Source organism: Chenopodium album, chromosome 13 (assembly GCF_948465745.1).
Source record: "Chenopodium album chromosome 13, dcCheAlbu1.1, whole genome shotgun sequence".
NCBI lineage: Eukaryota > Viridiplantae > Streptophyta > Magnoliopsida > Caryophyllales > Amaranthaceae > Chenopodium > Chenopodium album.
This window is the reverse complement of record NC_137846.1, coordinates 14,511,816-14,529,470: the sequence shown is the minus strand read 5'-3', so window position 1 is coordinate 14,529,470 and position 17,655 is coordinate 14,511,816. Positions and strand designations below refer to the sequence as shown.

At 34.8% G+C, this 17,655-nt stretch overlaps 2 protein-coding genes across 3 annotated transcripts; both read right to left on the bottom strand.

The window, feature by feature from the left end:
• Window positions 1-2,944: 2,944 nt before the first annotated feature.
• LOC145576375 (uncharacterized) lies at window positions 2,945-6,822 on the bottom strand. 2 transcript variants are annotated; one of them, XM_081634144.1, is made up of 10 exons: window positions 6,671-6,822; window positions 6,352-6,490; window positions 4,994-5,537; window positions 4,775-4,900; window positions 4,565-4,690; window positions 4,349-4,477; window positions 4,137-4,265; window positions 3,852-4,046; window positions 3,419-3,570; window positions 2,945-3,333 (listed from the first exon to the last, which is right to left on the bottom strand). In XM_081634144.1, the coding sequence occupies exons 2-10, from the start codon at window positions 6,466-6,468 to the stop codon at window positions 3,049-3,051; spliced, it is 1,803 nt and encodes a 600-aa protein (XP_081490270.1). In that variant the 5' UTR covers window positions 6,469-6,490; window positions 6,671-6,822; the 3' UTR covers window positions 2,945-3,048. The 2 variants fall into 2 exon arrangements, with proteins under 2 accessions (XP_081490270.1, XP_081490271.1); XM_081634145.1 differs by having other exon boundaries at window positions 3,852-4,037; window positions 6,671-6,821.
• A 1,751-nt stretch (window positions 6,823-8,573) lies between these two features.
• Window positions 8,574-16,813, bottom strand: LOC145576374 (uncharacterized). The gene is made up of 8 exons (XM_081634143.1): window positions 16,557-16,813; window positions 14,637-14,728; window positions 13,913-14,060; window positions 13,443-13,574; window positions 13,199-13,348; window positions 9,847-11,388; window positions 9,119-9,252; window positions 8,574-9,025 (listed from the first exon to the last, which is right to left on the bottom strand). The coding sequence occupies exons 1-8, from the start codon at window positions 16,662-16,664 to the stop codon at window positions 8,878-8,880; spliced, it is 2,454 nt and encodes an 817-aa protein (XP_081490269.1). The 5' UTR covers window positions 16,665-16,813; the 3' UTR covers window positions 8,574-8,877.
• Between the last annotated feature and the right edge of the window lie 842 nt (window positions 16,814-17,655).

The window sequence follows — 17,655 nt, the reverse complement described above, 5'->3', positions numbered from 1 at the left end:
AGATACTATGCAGACAACAATAGTTGTTTGATCCAGGCATCAACTACAGGAATAGAGGATTACCGCTTTAAAATACCAGCTCACCTGGGGAATTAGGAAGCACCTGCTTCTTTGGTCTGCCTCTTTTCCCATGAGATTTGTGACATTGATCATCTTTCTCCGGGGAACAATCTCTATAATCAGGTCTGATCACCACACACCTTGAAATCTGATTCAGTTCCTTGAAAGTTCCACTGCTTCCACTCGGACCCATTTCTTCCAAATCATTTATGCAACCAATAGTAACATGTCAATCCTCAATAAATTTACATATTTTATATAATATTATGGTATTTCAAGAAGACAGATTGCGTACCTGCTTTATTTTTGAATATATGAGAACAATCTAAACTGGAGAACATTCACCGTTTTCAAGGGTGGTCATCTCCTTCCTTAAAATCTGACTTAGTTCCTCAAGAGTGTCATTTCTACTAAGCCCATTTTCTGCTAAAATCATGTACACAAAAACGCATGTTAACCATAAAAGCATAAACTAGTTCGTCGAAGACAATCTTCATGACAAAGCTGACCAGATAAGGCCTTTTATTTGTGAGAATGATCTATGACCCGGAAATTTCCTTCATTTTCAAAGGCGCTATAGTCCCTCTTTGAAATCGGCCAAGATTCATATGCTGCATCATTTACACTTGGTGATGGAGTTGGAGTTTTCACCTTTTCTCCTGAGCAAACCACCCCTTCATTATCTTTCTTTGATACAAGAAAGCCAGAATATTCTTCACCATTATCCTCAATAACCTCAGTGCTGGAAGCCTTTCTTGTCGTTTTCTTTTCTACATCTCCAAGGTCAGACTTAGGATGCATACATTTATTAACAAAATAAGTTGACTCTCTCTCACAAGAACTCCCTTGGTCAAAGATTAAGACCTCAAAAGTCGAGTTGCTCTTGTATTTGAACATCAAGAGGTTGTTTTCCTTTAGATCATTAACTTTCACAAAATCTTTCCATTCATTCCCAACAATTAAAGAGAACATTATCGGATTTCAGTAGCTCTATATTCCACAAAACACCACTTGGGCCTTTAAGTGGCATGTTATCTGGCAACTGATCTTTCATGTTTACAGCGAATTTCTGAGGTAGTACCTGTTTGATCACGATAACATTCAGCTAGCTATGTGGTAAATAATGTTCGAGCTCAAGATTTTCAAAGGTAAACTTATAACATTTGAAACCAGATTTAAATACATAAAACAATCACAGAAGATTCACAATGATCCTAAAGAACCTCAACTCCTAGTGTCACACATTTTTAAGGTCAAATGTGCTGCAGATTGTTCGTGGACGGATTCAGATTAATACACTTGAAAGATAGTAAGAGGCTCAATTACTTGAGTTTAAGACTTCGAAAAGTGAATTAGTAACACATAACAACTAAAAGTTCCCCACACAAAGTAACAAAACATGTATACACACAACAATACAGCATTATTCATATCTTTTTATTAGTACAGTATGTTCCTAATTAAAATTTTCCCTAAGTAGCAATCTCTAACCACAGAGATTTTTCATATAAAAAAAATCTCATAATATCTCATCCTCACCATGAACAAAAACATTAAAATTCTTCTTTAGTTCCAAAAAAAAAAAAATAAAAAAAAAAAATAAAAAAAAATCTGAAATTAGCCATTTTGACTATACTTTTTTCCCTAAGTTGCTAAATTATAATTGCATGGATTCTGTTTTTATTTTATTTCATTTCTATATGTTTTTAATACTACCATTTAAAAGATGAATAAAATTAATTACTACAAAAAGCACTTGCAAATAAAAAAGCATTAAAAATAAATAAATACTAAATGAACTTACAAGATGATGATGGAAGTTTGGGGGTAAGGTAAGATAGAAATGCATGGAGTTGAAATGTTTCCAGTACATTTCCTCTTCCCATGTCCTGCATTTCTTACACCCTGAAATTTCCCCCATTATTTTTTTATCAAAGATCAAAACTTTGCAGCAGAAAACGAGTTCCTAAACACAGAAAAGAAATAATCAGCCATGAAAACTCAACAAACAAAGGAAAAAGAGGAGAGAGAGAGAGAATTACCCAGTAGAAATGTAGAATGTGTGATGACAGTTAAAAACCCACTGAATTGTGCTAAATTGGGTTTAAAACCAAGGATGTGTATCATGCATTAATTAAGGTCATAATTGAACATCTTTTGGACAGGGAATGACCGAATGAGCATACGACCATTATAATACAGCTACAAGGTGGCATATGGGTCGTTTGGTTCGATCGACTCTATTGTTGTCATCTCATGTTTGGGTAAAAATCTTTCTATATTAGCTTGGGTCGAGTAAATTTAGGTTGCAGTACTTAAAAAATTATTGTTGAATGTCAAGTTAGCTTATCATGAAAATAGAGCAATTTGCCAATTTAGTTATGCTTAATGTCGTGTTGTGACAATTTTGGGTCAACTAATTTCAAATATGAATTCGATCATTGGGACGGATTAATGTGTCTATATTGTGCCTAGGCCGAGAAATGGGGATTGTCATGGCACAGTAAAATATATAATGAGATTAGGCACACACACTTTGGAATCTTAAAAGTCTATACTCCTATTTAAAATCAATTGTCAAGTCACTAATTCAAATTACACTGTTAGTGTAACTTAGTGAATCAGTGGCAAAGGGAGTATCAAATAACAAGGGGAAACAATTTCTCTTATGTGTGATACTCCAAATACAATCCTTGGACCCTAAGAAGGCTTAATTACCTTAAAGCACCTTTGTTATTCGTATTTAAGAACAAATTTTGAAGGATTTGTCATGCATATAACAGGTTATTAAGATTGCAGCTAAGAAATCTGACAGTTGATAAATTTATACTACCATCTGTTCTTCTGATGCATACACTAGGGCGTCTTTTGAGCCAGAGTTACATTCACAAGAAGTTGCGATTTTATTATATCAAAATACGCTCATGAGACAAGGCACACACTTTATACTTTCGATCAAAAAAGAAAATAACTTAAACTAATATTAGCCTAAGAACTAATGGGGAGAGGAGGAATGGTGCTTGGGATCACTCTAAATATGTCAACATCTATCACAACAAGTGCCTCGTCTTTCTGGCTTCCCAGCTGAAATACCAAAACATCAAACTCCTCCAAGAAATTCTCAAGCGCAAATTTCTTCCACCCAGTAGAAATCCCTCTATTTTTGCAGCCATAATTAACTATTGAAGCATGCCATGAATTCTCCCCCACACGAAGAATGACTTCTTGTTTGTGGCGAAATAGATTCTTGAACTGCCACTCAGCAGGAATTTGCTGCCAAAAAAAAAAAAAGGATCTGTCAAACATATTTCTGACATATACTACAATGTGGAAAGATCAAGTTGCAAATAATCAGTACCAAGAAGAACCTCCTGTAAACACAAGTAGGTCGCATTATTGCAGTGAAACTATTTTCAGTCTGTTTTTGATTTGCCCTTCGCAAAGCATCATTTTTTTCTTCTTCAGTCACTGGCCTTCTATTTGATATGTACTCCTTTGAGAAACTCTTTCCTGAAAAGATTTCCAAGCAAGATAAGAAGGTGTAGTTTGAACGCTAGCCAAATTTCAGAAAAACCAGTATCATCTACAATCTATTAAAACATCCATCAACTCATTCAAGAGTAACTAGATGTGATCAAGTACGGAGTACATAATATCAAACACAGCAAGGCCCTAACTTTATTCACCTCATTCATCCCTATGCAAGGGGAAATTTTTTTTTTTTTTTTAATAAATAATCTGTTAGAAAGCGACATCAACCAGGCAAAATTTCCACAAGATTAGAGGATTACCTCTTTTGAGCCCTGATTTCTTTGAAGATGTAGGAACTTGCTTCTTTGGTTGCCCTCTTTTTCCACGAGATTTGCAAGAATGATCTTTCTCAGGGGAACTTTCTCTATAATCAGATGTGACCAACGGCCCCCAAACTGAAATAGGAATGGCATCCTTGGCTATACTGCTTCCATTTGGCTCCTTTTCTGCCAATTCTTACATAAAATTAATAATAATGAGTCAAGCTTCAAATATTTACATACAAACATCTTAGTGTTCCAACTTGCAGGGAGACAAAAGGTTACCTGCTTGACCCTCGAAATCAGGAGAACAATCTGCAACTGGTGAAATCTCACTATTTTCAGGGGTGATAAGCTCCTCCTGTAAAGTCTGACTTCGATCCTTGGAAGTGACATTTCTGTTAAGCCTATTTTCTGCCATATCATGTAAATTAAGTCATCAATTTAACCAACACGTGAATTAGCTTCTTGAAGAAAATCTGCTAAGCAATGCTGACCAGATGGTGCTTTCTCTGAGTAAAAATTGTCTGTGACCCGGAGACCATCTTCATTTTCCATGGTAAGTAAGTACTTCACTTTAGTCTGACTCTGATCAATTGCAGTAACCTTTTTACGCACTGGATTTTCTGCCATATCATGTTCATACAAGTGTAAGTAATTCAGATAATTACAGAATTTATGATAGATAGCTTTTCATTTCAATAATTAGATACCAGAGTGGGCCTTCAATATGTGAGAATGATCTGCAGCTAGAGAATTTTTTCCATTTTCGGGGGTGGTCAGGTCCTTTGCATTCTGAGTCAATTCATCGACATTGCCTTTTCCGTTTGACTTCTTTCCTGCCAAATGAAGTACACAGAAATAAATAAATGTTTCCTATTAATAAATAACTCAGCTTCTAGTCTCAAGAAGATCATACTTACTAGACTTTGTCAGAACTTTTTGAGAATGATCTTTCTCAGGGAGAATTCCTCCATTTTCAGAGGTAATCCTGTCTTGGTTTGAAATCTGATTCGGTTCCTTGAGATTTTCATTTATGATTGACTTCCCTGACAAGTCATGTACAAGAAGTAACACAATAAATCGCCATACTTAGATGAAGCATGTTTTCATTTCAGACATTAAAGTATTAGAATGGTTACCAGATTTGATTTTTTTATCACTTGGCGGATTGAGGGGCGGTACTACCCTTCTTAATCTGCCTTTAGGTCTTGCAGCTGCACAAAGCACACGTTTTTTTGAAGTTGGAGCGTTCAACTTTTCTCTCGAGCGAACCACTTCTTCACCATCTTTCTTGGACTTCTTTGTAACAGCAAAAGCAGGACCTTCATCATCATTATCCTCAATCTTGTCGCTGGAAGCCTCACTAGCAGTCCTCTTTTTTTGGTCTTCGAGGTTAGACTCAGTGAGCCTACGTTTCTTAACAAAATAGGCTGATTCCTTCTCACAAGAACTCCTTTCATCAAAGATTAAAACTTCAAAACTTGAGCTCCGCTTGTAATTGAACACCAAGATGCAATTTTCATTCAGATCATTAACTTTCACAAAGTCTTTCCATCCATTTCCAACAAAAAGAAGATCATCAGATTTCAGCAATTCTATCTCCCACAAAGCACCACTTGGGCCTTTCAGAGACACTTTATCTGGTAAATCATTCATGTGTGCAGCAAATTTCTCAGGCAGTACCTATTCATAATTGTCATGATTAAACTAAGATCAATATGCAGTCAAAGACTCTCAAAAGAAACAAAATCTTAATATTTTCCAAGATAAACTTTTAAAAAACCAACAATTAGGCTATAATGTATACACAACATTTAAACATACATCATACAATAATTCATTAACAATTAGGCTAATGTATACACAAAATCTAAGCTCATAAAAACCTTGCGACAAAACTTAGCACAGCCATCAATAAGCATCTCACAGTAAGTTCTATTCAAGTAAATCACAACCGTAACACCCATTCGTAATTTCGATACTGCCATACGACGTAAGCAGCATCAAGTAATTCCTCGCACAGGGGTTTTCATAATCTAAGAGAGTACTTACAATTTCTAGCACATGGACAGGAAATTATAACAACAATTGGCTCAGATTCCTTTTGTAATCAAGATAATTTTAAAGATTTACATCAAATTCTAATGACATGACCAACTTTCTACTGTAAACACTTCTCTAATCTCGGAATTGGGATAAATCAACAACACACATTGTATGAATGCACAATAACAAACACTTTGCAGCTTTTAAAGAACATCAATCCCTCTATAACTGTTTGGATTTAATCATCGCAATTGTAGTTCAAATTACACTATCAACACGACTATTAATCACAGAATGAGGAGCAGTGAAATCTAAATTTTTTTATTAGGGAAAAAACTAGAAAGTTGAAATCTTTAACAAGGGAATCGGGTGAATTTCCATAAAAATAAAATAAAAATACCAAATAAAAAAATAAAAAAAAATAAAAAAATAAAAAAAATGAAGAACTTACAAGATGATCATGGAAGTCTGAAGTTAAGGTCAGACAAAAATGTACAGAATTAAAATGTTTCCAATACATCTCTTCTTCCCATGAACTGCAACAATTACACTCTGGATTTTCCTCCATTTTTTCCCAGAAATTTTCCTTCCTAATTAATCATAAATCAAACAAAAAATCAGGAAAAAAAAAAAGTACACAACAAATATGAAATCAACCCAAATCAAAGTGGAAAATAAAAAATTCCTTAAAAAAAAATAAATTAATAAAAAGTGGAAAATAAAAAATAAAAATAAAAATAAAAAAACAAAGAAAGGAAAGAGTGAATTACCCACTAAAAATTGTCAAAAACCCAGATGAAAATTGATGAAGGAAAGAAAACCCCACATAAAAATTGAAGGAATGAGGGTAAAATTGAGTTGGGAATGTGTTTTTTTTAGGAGAGCAGGGATTTGAGATGAATGAAAAACGTTACTTGATGATGTCCTTATTTTTAGCAGGTTACTACTTACTAGTTTTGTCGATTTCTGGTTGTAACAATGTATTCCGTAACATGCATTAAAGCTTTCAAGGTGGTGGGAATCGTCGAGTGGAGTATCAATGCCTGATATTTGCATGGGTGGAAAAAAAAAATAATAAAAAAAACTTGTGTACTAGAGGGTAGAGACGGCAAAGGAGGGGCATGAGGTGTCAAAAACAAACTGATCCAATATAATCCGTCAAAAATTAATCGATCCTTATATTCTAATTGAAGAAGTTTCAAACGATTAAAAAAAAATGTCGTAGTGGTAAATAAGTAATAATAGATTTAGTGTAATATTTTCGTAATTATATTAATAATTGTAAGCTCATATTTGATTATACAATGAGTTTTACGTGCGTCTAGTTATACACTATATGGTCGCTTGTAAAAGAACAAAATAATCCCTGTAACCAGATCTGGTTATTGGGCGGTCAGGTTAGGGTCGATGTGGGTCGGTTACGGTTCGAGTCAAAGAGGGTCATATTTTATCGGGACAATATTGGGTGGAGCCAATGCGGGTCGCGGGTCGATAGTGAGTCGATAATGGGCGGGCCTACAAAAAATCAATTAAAAAATAAATATCAGACAAAGCCATTATTAAGTATATATGAATACAAATTTATCTATGTAATTATTTTTACATGAACCATTTTCTTTATTAATTAAATTGGAAAAATATTTTGGCCCTATATTGACCCTACCCAATAAAGGTCATGTCCATTAAAAGTTCTGTAAGCTTGGCCCTGACCCTAATTATCATTGGGTTATCCTACCCAATAACCAGCACTACCTGTATCACTGACCAAGTAACCCCTGGAATATTGACTTAGTAACCCCTAAATCACTAACGAAATAACCCCTCATGATGGATGGCCACACGCTGTGGCCAGCCACATATTAATGAAAAATTATTCACTTATTTAAGATTTTACCATTTGATAAACAAGATGATAAACTTGTATTTTCTCAATTCTATCTAATTTAATTTTGAAGGGATCCAATATTACAATAATTTAACAACATTATATATAAATAAATACAACTATATTAATCGGCAAATATGAAAGGAAAAAGGTAGACGATTGGCCATGGTACCCAAACAATGTAGATGGTAAGAGTTTGATTGTCAGTATTTCTTCGTTGACAGTTTTTTTAAAGTGCCATGCGCTAGAAACATAAAAGTCAACGTCGGAGTCAGGTATTGGCTAGCCAAAAAAGCACTTTGCCCCCTTCACAACCAAACACAATTTATAAGATCCTTTTTCACAATTTTTGTCTTAAATAAAGGTCCTTCCTCACAAAAATGCCCTCTTAAAATGTCCTTCCTCGCATATTTTCCATAAAAAATATTTCGATAGTATAAAATAACAACATTACCACATACATCTAACAAACATTAATGCATGTTAATTTACTTAAGGATCAAAATTGTAAGTTTTAATTCACAATTAGGTCAAGAAATTCATACCCTTCAAAGAGAGGGGAAGAGGGGTAATTAATTCTATTTTTCATTAAAAAAAATTTTGAAATTTACAAGATGATGGTGGATGTTTGGAGATGAACATAATTACTGTTCCTGTACTTTATTGATAGATCTTGCATCAGCTAGACAGCTAGTACTATAATTAAATACATCTTCTTCACTTGAATGAAGAAGAAGCCAACAATGAGGCAGACTAGAAAAGATTTCCTGATCCCTCTAAACAAGATATCTGAGGCAAAGAAGAATAAAAAGAGCTTCCTCAACCCGCAGCAAGTTAACTGCAGTTGCAGAGCTAACAGAAGGTTAAACAACAATGATCTACAAAAGAAATTATCGCTCCAATTACGAGAGCTTCTACACCAAACTTCACTGCTACGACCATGTTTTCTTTCTAAAAGAATAAGCTCCTAGGACTGTGGTCATCAGCATTTACAGCATATATGGACATACTCTACATCTCGATTGTAAATATATTCTCAAGCTTGTAATGATCAGCCTTACAATCAATTACCATGAGGTTGCTTCTTGTAGTCTATATACCAAAATTAAGCTTCTCAGCTGGATATACACTGCTTGTACTTCCACTTTTTTGACCCTTCTGCGATGGCTTAGTTGTACCCTGTATCACAAAGTGAATTGGTTGCTTCTTTGCTTCAGAGAGATTCTCCCGTCTGTTCTTTCTGTAATGCATGGAAAATGAATTCAACAAGAGAACTTGGAAAGCATAGCTTTAACGAAAAGTTACTCATTTGGACAGACTTTTCCATACGTACCTGAGATGGAGCAAGAAAACAGCAATGCCTACTAGTGCAGTGCCCTTGACAACTGACTTCAACAATTTCCTTTGGGGCTTATGCACTGGTACATCTTTTTCGGTATCTTCTTGCTTTGCAAATCCAGACTCTCCCTATATGAATCCAGTCAAATGAAATAGCATATTAGCTTCCTGAACCAGAAAATATCTATTCAGGTCATGTGAAATCAGCCACCACCACCCACTATGAATTTTGTGATTGGCATGGTCTATGTAAAGATCTAGAAAGTGTGTGCCCTTAATTCTAACCAGTCAAGACTTGGGCTTTATTATTATCAAAAAAATGAGTTTTAGCAGGTGTAAGTTTTAATAATTCAGACACGACATCAACAAGTTTAAGCAAAGAGCATCAAGTTCAAAAAGGTTCGGATAAAGACTTGTTAGAAGAAAAGAACCTAACAGATTACCATAACTCCTGGAGAGAAATATACTGCTAAAGTAACAGCAAAATAAATGGGGAATTCAATTGGTATATCCTAAATTTGTAAATGCTTAGGGCCAATCTTGCTATAAATTACCCGTTAAGAGGTAAAAATAGAAGTAATTTCAAAAGCAAAGGGAAACAATTAAAAAAAAAAGGTAGGTAGTTTTTTTTTTTCCAAGAAACAGCAAAAGAAGCATAGATTTCACACCAAAGAGTTAGAGGTCACATGCAAATAGATCATCAGCTGATTATGTAGTATTCACCTTTTCTGCCTCTTTCACACAGTGAAGATGCTTATGATTTGTATCTTCCACAATTTTAGGGGATTGAGCTTCTGACTGAGGATCACAAAGGGCTGAAGCAAAACTATTAACAAGATTTGCATTATCTGTGTTGATAAGTTTGTCATCAATACTTTCAGCAAGAGCATTATGACTCTCAGATCCCTTCATGGCATCATGACAATCATTTAAGAATTTGGTGCCATTCTCAGCCACAACCATGTAAGGTACAGAATTTAGATTCATGTGAGGCATATCCGACAAATTACTTTCATTGGCATCCATAAAATTGTTGCCAGAGTGTTTTTCTGTATAATCTGGTGTGATCTTCTTGTCATCAAATGACATTCTGTCATTTTGTATCCGAGGACAAAGAAGCTCTGTATAGATAATAGTGTCTCTTACAAGAAGCGATGGAGATATGCTGCTTGGAGCAACAAATCTTGCAGGAATCAACTGATCATCATCACCATTTGATTTAACAGCAAGCAAACTTGAACAATTGCAACTGTGCCCATCACAATCAACAGAACAAGGAGACTTCTCTTCATGAGACCTCAATTGACCAGCCACATCTTCTGAAGTAGCATTCCCATTAATTAACCTATCATAGCAGGAATTTTCTCTAACATTTAAAACTTCTGTGCATGTATTAGATGCTTGATTCTCACTATCATACAAAAAATCGGGATTTCCTGAGGGTTTGGAAACAAAAGGGCCTTGTATTAGAGGCTCACTGGAAAGAACCTTGTCATCAGTCTTCCCATGAAAACAGGGTTCACCAACATCAAGAACTATGTCACGGACAAATGATTCATGTTTGACTGAGTTATTGTCCGATGGTACATCCGTATCACTCAAATATGGAGCCTCAACAACATGAAATTCATCTGTTACAGCACATTCAGGGGGTTCACCCAACTCAGAGCTCTTATCACAGTCAACTAAAGAAAGGTTGTTTAAAGTTCCAAGATGTTTGTTGCTAATATCATCGCCAACCAGATAAATATCATGAGAAGAAGTTGTATCTACATCTATATTATCATGGGATACACAATCAACTTCATCATCGTTGGCATCTTTGACATTTCCATGATTCAAATGACTATCTTCCCAACTGATTGGGACATGCCTGACATCACCAAATTGATACCCATGATTAGTCTCACTATTTAGTTCTAGAACTTTACTGCTAATATGAGAGCCAAGATCGTTCGAAGATGGCACGCTGAGCTCTCCATCACTGTAATAATGAGAACAAGGTGAGCCAACAGACTCAGCATTAGATGGAGACAGGTATTCACACTGATCATCGTCCTCATTTTCGAAGTCCGCTCTCATGCTTAACTGTAATTCTGAACTATATACTCGGACTACTTGTGGTGAACCCGAAATAATTGGAGATTCAGCATCATAAGCATAGTCTGATGATCCAGAAGATTCAGCAACCACAAATCTGCTTTCAGCCTCATCACAATTGTCTGAGTAACCATTACTAACAGCGGAGGTAGAATTAGACATCCTCTGCAAATGGCAGTTACAGAATGTCAGTAAAATAGAGCAAAATTATTGAGAGCAATTGCAATAAAATATTTTTTCCAGTTTCTCTATAAAGAGGAAAGAAAACAATTTGGCTAATACTGAAACAAATATACCCCTTCCATTCCCTTTTGTTTGCTCCCCTTTTGGTTTGTCACTTTGGGAGTTTGGGTTTGCCCCATAGGCCCATAGTATTAATGGCTAGAAGGATCACCACTTTCCTTCCACATCTTCTACATTGGTCCCAGCAATTCTTCTCTTATGAAGTCCAAATAAAAATAAAAAAATAATAATAAAAACAAAAATTCAATCCATCAAAACCTTTATCCCAAAAAATGGAGCCGGCTACATGAACCAAATATTTTTCTCCTTTCGCCATCAATGTTCCTTTACTTCCATTCCTTTTTATCCAATGTTACATGCTCCTACAAATCCAATTTCTTCATGCTCTTCTTAGCTCCTTCCATCCAAGTCATCTTTGGTCCTCCTTTCCCTCTTCTAAGCTCCCTCAATCTCAACCCTCTACTTTCCTTACTTGTGCATCTTCCCATGATCCCATCTCCGCATGACATGCCTAAACCAACGCAATCAGTCTTCCTTATATTATCTACAATGTCCGCGACTCTTTCCTTCTAATATCTTCATTTCCAATTCTATCGTTTAAGGTGTTCTCACACATCCATCTCAACATACACATCTCCGTTATTCCCATTTTCCTAAAACGATGCTTCCTGAATGCCAAACCTTCTAACCCATGTAACAATGTTGGTCTAAAACCCATCCAATAGAATTTTTTCTTTGACTGTAAAGGTATACTCCGGTCACACAATATTCCAGATGTTGCTCCCCATTTGAGCCATCCTGACTTAATTATGTGGTTTATAATTTATATCTTGGTCGATTTCTTCAATCTTCTGCAAAAACCACCCTAGGTATCTAAAATACGCAGTCATGGAAATCTCCTTACCATCCAACATTATTCTATCCCAACTTGACTTCCTTGCATTGCTAAAACTACATTCCATGTACTTGGTCTTGCTCCGACTTAATCTGAACCCCGAGATTCTAAGATTTTCCTCTATTGCTCCAATTTGGCATTAACCCCAACTCTAGTCTCATCCATTAACACAATAACAATATCATCTGCAAACAACATACACTAAGGTATCTTACCTTGTATTGGCCTTGTTAGTTCATCCTCCACTATTGCAAAGAAAAAAGGACTAATGCCAAGTCTTGGTGTTAATAAGTAATCCTTCGTTACTCCCCCTGCAAGTCTTTATATTTGTCTTGACATCTAGATACATATCCTTAATTAGGCAACACACTTACAAGTAATAACCATCTTAGTAATCACCAAAGTACATCTCTTGGCACCTTATTATAAGTCTTTTCTAAGACAATGATAATCATGTGTTATTCCTATTTCCTTGCTTTATAATATTCCAACATTTTCCTTATCAAATGCATAGCCTCCACGGTAGATCGTCCTAGCATAAACATAAATTGGTTTTTGGAGATTCTCGTAAATTTCCTCAGTCTCAAGTCTTATCTTTCTCTCTCATAATTTCTTGGTGTGACTTGTGAGTTTTATACCTCGATAGTTTGAGCAATCTTGAACATCCCCTTTGCTCTTATAAATTGGTACCAAAGTGCTCAACCAAAAAAAAAACAAAAAAAAAAACATAACAAAAAAAGTAACAAAGCCCCAATGGGGAAAACAAAAATGGACAGAGGGAGTAGAAAGATTACTTGTCCTCAATTCTTGTCATACTTCCAAACTTTACAAACATACCTGCCAAACTCTAACCCTTGAAACTTTTTCTACTTCTTGTTCAGCTGAGAGTGAAGAGGTTGACTGTGACATCTCTAGGCTCTTCCGAATGCCTTCAACCATGTCAGTCGGCATTGCTAAAGTGCAAGTGACACTATCAAAATCAGGAACCTACACACGTTTACAATTACAGCAATACAATCAATTAAACAATATGAACCAAAAAAAAAAAGACTTTATACACAAATGATGCTGGAGATCTTACATTTAAATCTCTTAACCGTGATTTTTTTGATAGAGAACGTAAACACATGCAAACTTTTCGAGTGTTCCTCCTTTCCACAACATCAGAGGGAGCAAAGAGATCAATCCCGTCTATGCCCAGATTTTTGCACATCTGCAAATTGAAAAGGATCTTAAAAAGCTTAAAACATGCAGGCGTTGCTAATATTTCTAATATTAGACACAATAACACTCAAACGCTCATGCTGATGGGTTTCAGTTGGTTAATGATCCACATAGCCTAATTAATATAATTCAACAGTAATCCACTAAAGAGGGAACTCATATTTGCAATTTCTTAATTTAACAGATGAATATAAAAATGAAGCCTGGACAGATAAATGACCATACATTCAATGAAGTGCAGGAAATAAATTGATGAACACAAGGAAAATAATGCATGAGTGCAGTATCAGACTATCAGTAAAAGGAGGTCCTCGGTGTAATCCCTACCCTTAAAAATGAATCAACATTATAATAGGGCATATATCTCCGAGTGCTCTTGTTTGATGCAAGAGTTTTCCATTCATACACTTTATTCTGAGTATCATCCACATGAAGTAATGGTATCCTTTTAGATATCACCTCAGACACTTCAAATCTACAAAAACAAACAGAATGTAAGGAAATTATCCATCAATTGAACATCAAACTGAGGGCCTAAGGCAAAAGCAAAATAGAGCACATGTACATGTAAAACTACTTGTAGTCTTGTATTCTCGAGTCTTAAGACAAAAAGTGTTGATACTTCTTTCAAATTGCTGTTAATTATGACAAATAAGAGCTAAATCTAATAAACACTAATTATTAAAACAACTTCCAGTAAGAAGATAATCCCCCAAGGTTAAATTTAAAATCTTCAATATATAACAGAATTTGGCAAATTAATAGAGCATGATCCGTCTAATCAATGAGTAGCTAAGTTCATCCAACCTTTTCAAAATTTCACAAGCAAGGCATCTCAAATTTTTCTGTGAGCTAAAAGGTAAGATACACTGCTCTAGCCTTTTATGTGTACAAGACCACCCCCCCCCCTCTTTCAGCTTCTCAGTTTTGTTGACACAAAGAAAATGTACGCTGGTTTCCACAAATTATGAGTAGTGTTATGAGAGTGTACAACACTACAACAAGTTGGAGGAAACAAAATGTAATAAAATGAGTGCAAAAAAGATCTTACAGTAGCTCCCCATCTGCAAGTAAATCTGAGATGTCTATACGTTCATCAAATCTTATCTGCAACACTTCTCCAAGCCATATTCTTGCTTGAGTCTGTGGCATAAAGTACAATTAAACATTGGAACTTGATTTATCATATGCGATGTTTCTCAAAAGTTTACAGGTCAAATTCAAAATAGACTCCAACACATAAAATGAAGAGGGGGGGGGGGGTGTTGAAGGGTTTCCTAACTGTTGAATCATATCTTGGTTCTTAAGAAACAATAAGAGCATATTTGAATCCATGTGTTGTACTCCTTCCACCCAGAATTAGTAGTCACATCATCAAAGAGTAACATGACAGGCAAATCAACCAAATCAAATAGGATTTCAATAAGTTAGGACCTAAAGGATTTCCTAGTTATTGAATCATATCTTGGTTTTAATAAGAACATGTATGATTATTGATTGTACTCACCTCCACCCGGAATTAGTAGTCACATGGTTCCAACTCTTTTTATGTCACAATTCACAATTGTGTAATTACTGTGATATCATCAGTTGTCTGACTTGTCTCATATTTGACTGTTCATTGTACTAATACTTTTCGTAGCAACACATATTATCCACACCTACATTTGTTTTTTTTTTTTTTTGGAATAGATCCACATCTAAAAATTTAAATCACTAGACACATATTTTCAATAAATTCCTTTTTTTTATTGCAAATGAGGGCCAAGGCCAAACAAAACCAAAGAAACTAAGCTACCATACGAAGTTTAGCTCCCCTGAGAGTGTCCTTCAACAGAAGCTCTTTTATTTTGATTAGAGGAACATCGAAATAAACTAGCCTTTCTTCAAGAACAACCCCTACATTAGTCAATGCTGTCAATCTATCGGCTACTTTATTCCCCTTCAATAAATACTTATTGCCAGTTATTGGACAAAGTTTAAAAAAAATAAAAAATAAAAAAAGGAACTACTTCATAATAAGCCATGATCAAATATTCATAGGAGAGTTGTCATACAGCTGTACTTTCTTCAATTTTCAAAACAAAAAAGGTTGAAAAACTTGAACCCATTTTTCAGAGTAATTACAAGCCAATGACTACTAAACTAAAGTCAAAAAGATTTAAGATTCCCAATATCTTTTTTTTTAGTACAAGAAAAAAGCAGTAATATGCTTAAACTGCCAAACACCATCCCTTAATTCATGCCATAATATCTGAAAAAAAAATTCCATGCTAATGTAATGTGCTGTATAAATAATTTAAATAACAGTAAAAAAAAAAAAAAACTAAATATCAACCAATGAACATTTAAAATATCTAAATTCCTATCCTTCTTCTATTGCTTTACAAAAATTAAGCTTAAGAGTATTTGTCTATTTGACATAGCAACATTGCTAAATACTCCACTAAAATTCTATACGAAAAAAATACAAGGTTGCGATTGTACACTCACATTAATTCCTATTGTTTGAGTTTTGTGATGGTGTTATTATATTGTACTCATTTTAATACGCAACATAAATTACCAAGTTTTTTTAGTTGGTTTAATTAAATATATATATTCTATAATCATTTTTTTTTAATTTTAATACATGGGTATTCTTCATTTCACCTAAAATATCGTTGATTTTCAACATTTTCAAAACTAAAGTTACTTAATTATTCTTACAAAACAATAGTTTTATAGTTTATTATGAGTATTTATCTAATTTTTTTTGCAAATAAAAATCAACAAAATTTAAACTTCCTCAGTAGTCATCAGTAGTTCAACTTGATATTAGCTAAAAGCCTTTAAAAAAATCAAAATTAAAAAATAAATAAATAAATAAACTACAACATACGAGTATTTAATATTTAAAATTGATATCACACTAAAAATAGAAATAATTTCAATAAAACCCAAATTAAAAATTAAAAAGAAAAAGAAAAACCTGCAAGTAAGCATCGTCAAGCTCACGGAAGTTAGACTCAGTTGACGACATCCTTTGCGGCGAATCATCTTCCACAACCACCGTTGACGCCGCCGTAACACCGACCATCTTCCGCCGCCGCAAACTCTTCCCGCCAAAATATTTGAGGAGAGAGAATTAGAAGAACAGTAGTAGACAGATAGAAAGTGTGGGGCTTTTGCTGGTACTTGGTGTAATTTTGAGATGTGATCCTTAAAGTCTCCACCCTTTTTTTCTCTTTTTTTTATTTAAATTAATAATTGAATTTTAAAAAAAAAATTAGAAAAGACAAATAATTTATTCTGGGAAGATATATGCCTTAAATTAATGGTGATATCACTCGTATACTGTGATACGCAATTATGCTCATTAGGGGTGAGCAAAAAATCAGGGTACCCTGAATCGGAATCGGAACCGGAACCTGTTAGGAACCGCAGGTTCCGGAACCGGAACCTGTACAAGAGGTTCCGGTTCCGGGTAGCAAATTGGAGACTCTGTTGTAACAGGTTCCGGATCAGGTTCTCAATTTTTTGGAACCGGAACCTGTAGGGTACCCTGTACCTGATAAAAATATCACTTAATTTTTAATTATACACTAATTTGTACTCAATTTTTAAATAATATATATCAAAATTGCAATTATAAAAATATATATATTAAATTTGTAAGATAACTACTATTAGTTTGTCTTATTTGCGAGCTGTAAACATTATAAATTAGTGACTAACCAGTTTTTTATTAAAAAATCTACAAAAAGTTAGTGAGTATCTTATAATACAGGGTACCCTGAATCGGAACCGGAACGGTTCCCAATTTCTAGGAACCTGTTCAACAAGTTCCGGTTCCGGTTCCCATTTTGAGGAACCTGTTGCAACAGGTTCCGGTTCCGGTTCCTGGAATTTTTACAGGGTACCCTGTTATGCTCACCCCTAATGCTCATTATTATTGTTGTCTGTGAGTCACTTTCTATTTTTGATTAAAAATTAGGACCCTGATCGAACCTCGACTTTCACGGTATTTTTGGTATGGTATTTGCGGGTTAGAAAGGAATCCCCATCCTTAGAGTGCCTCTAGTGGGAAT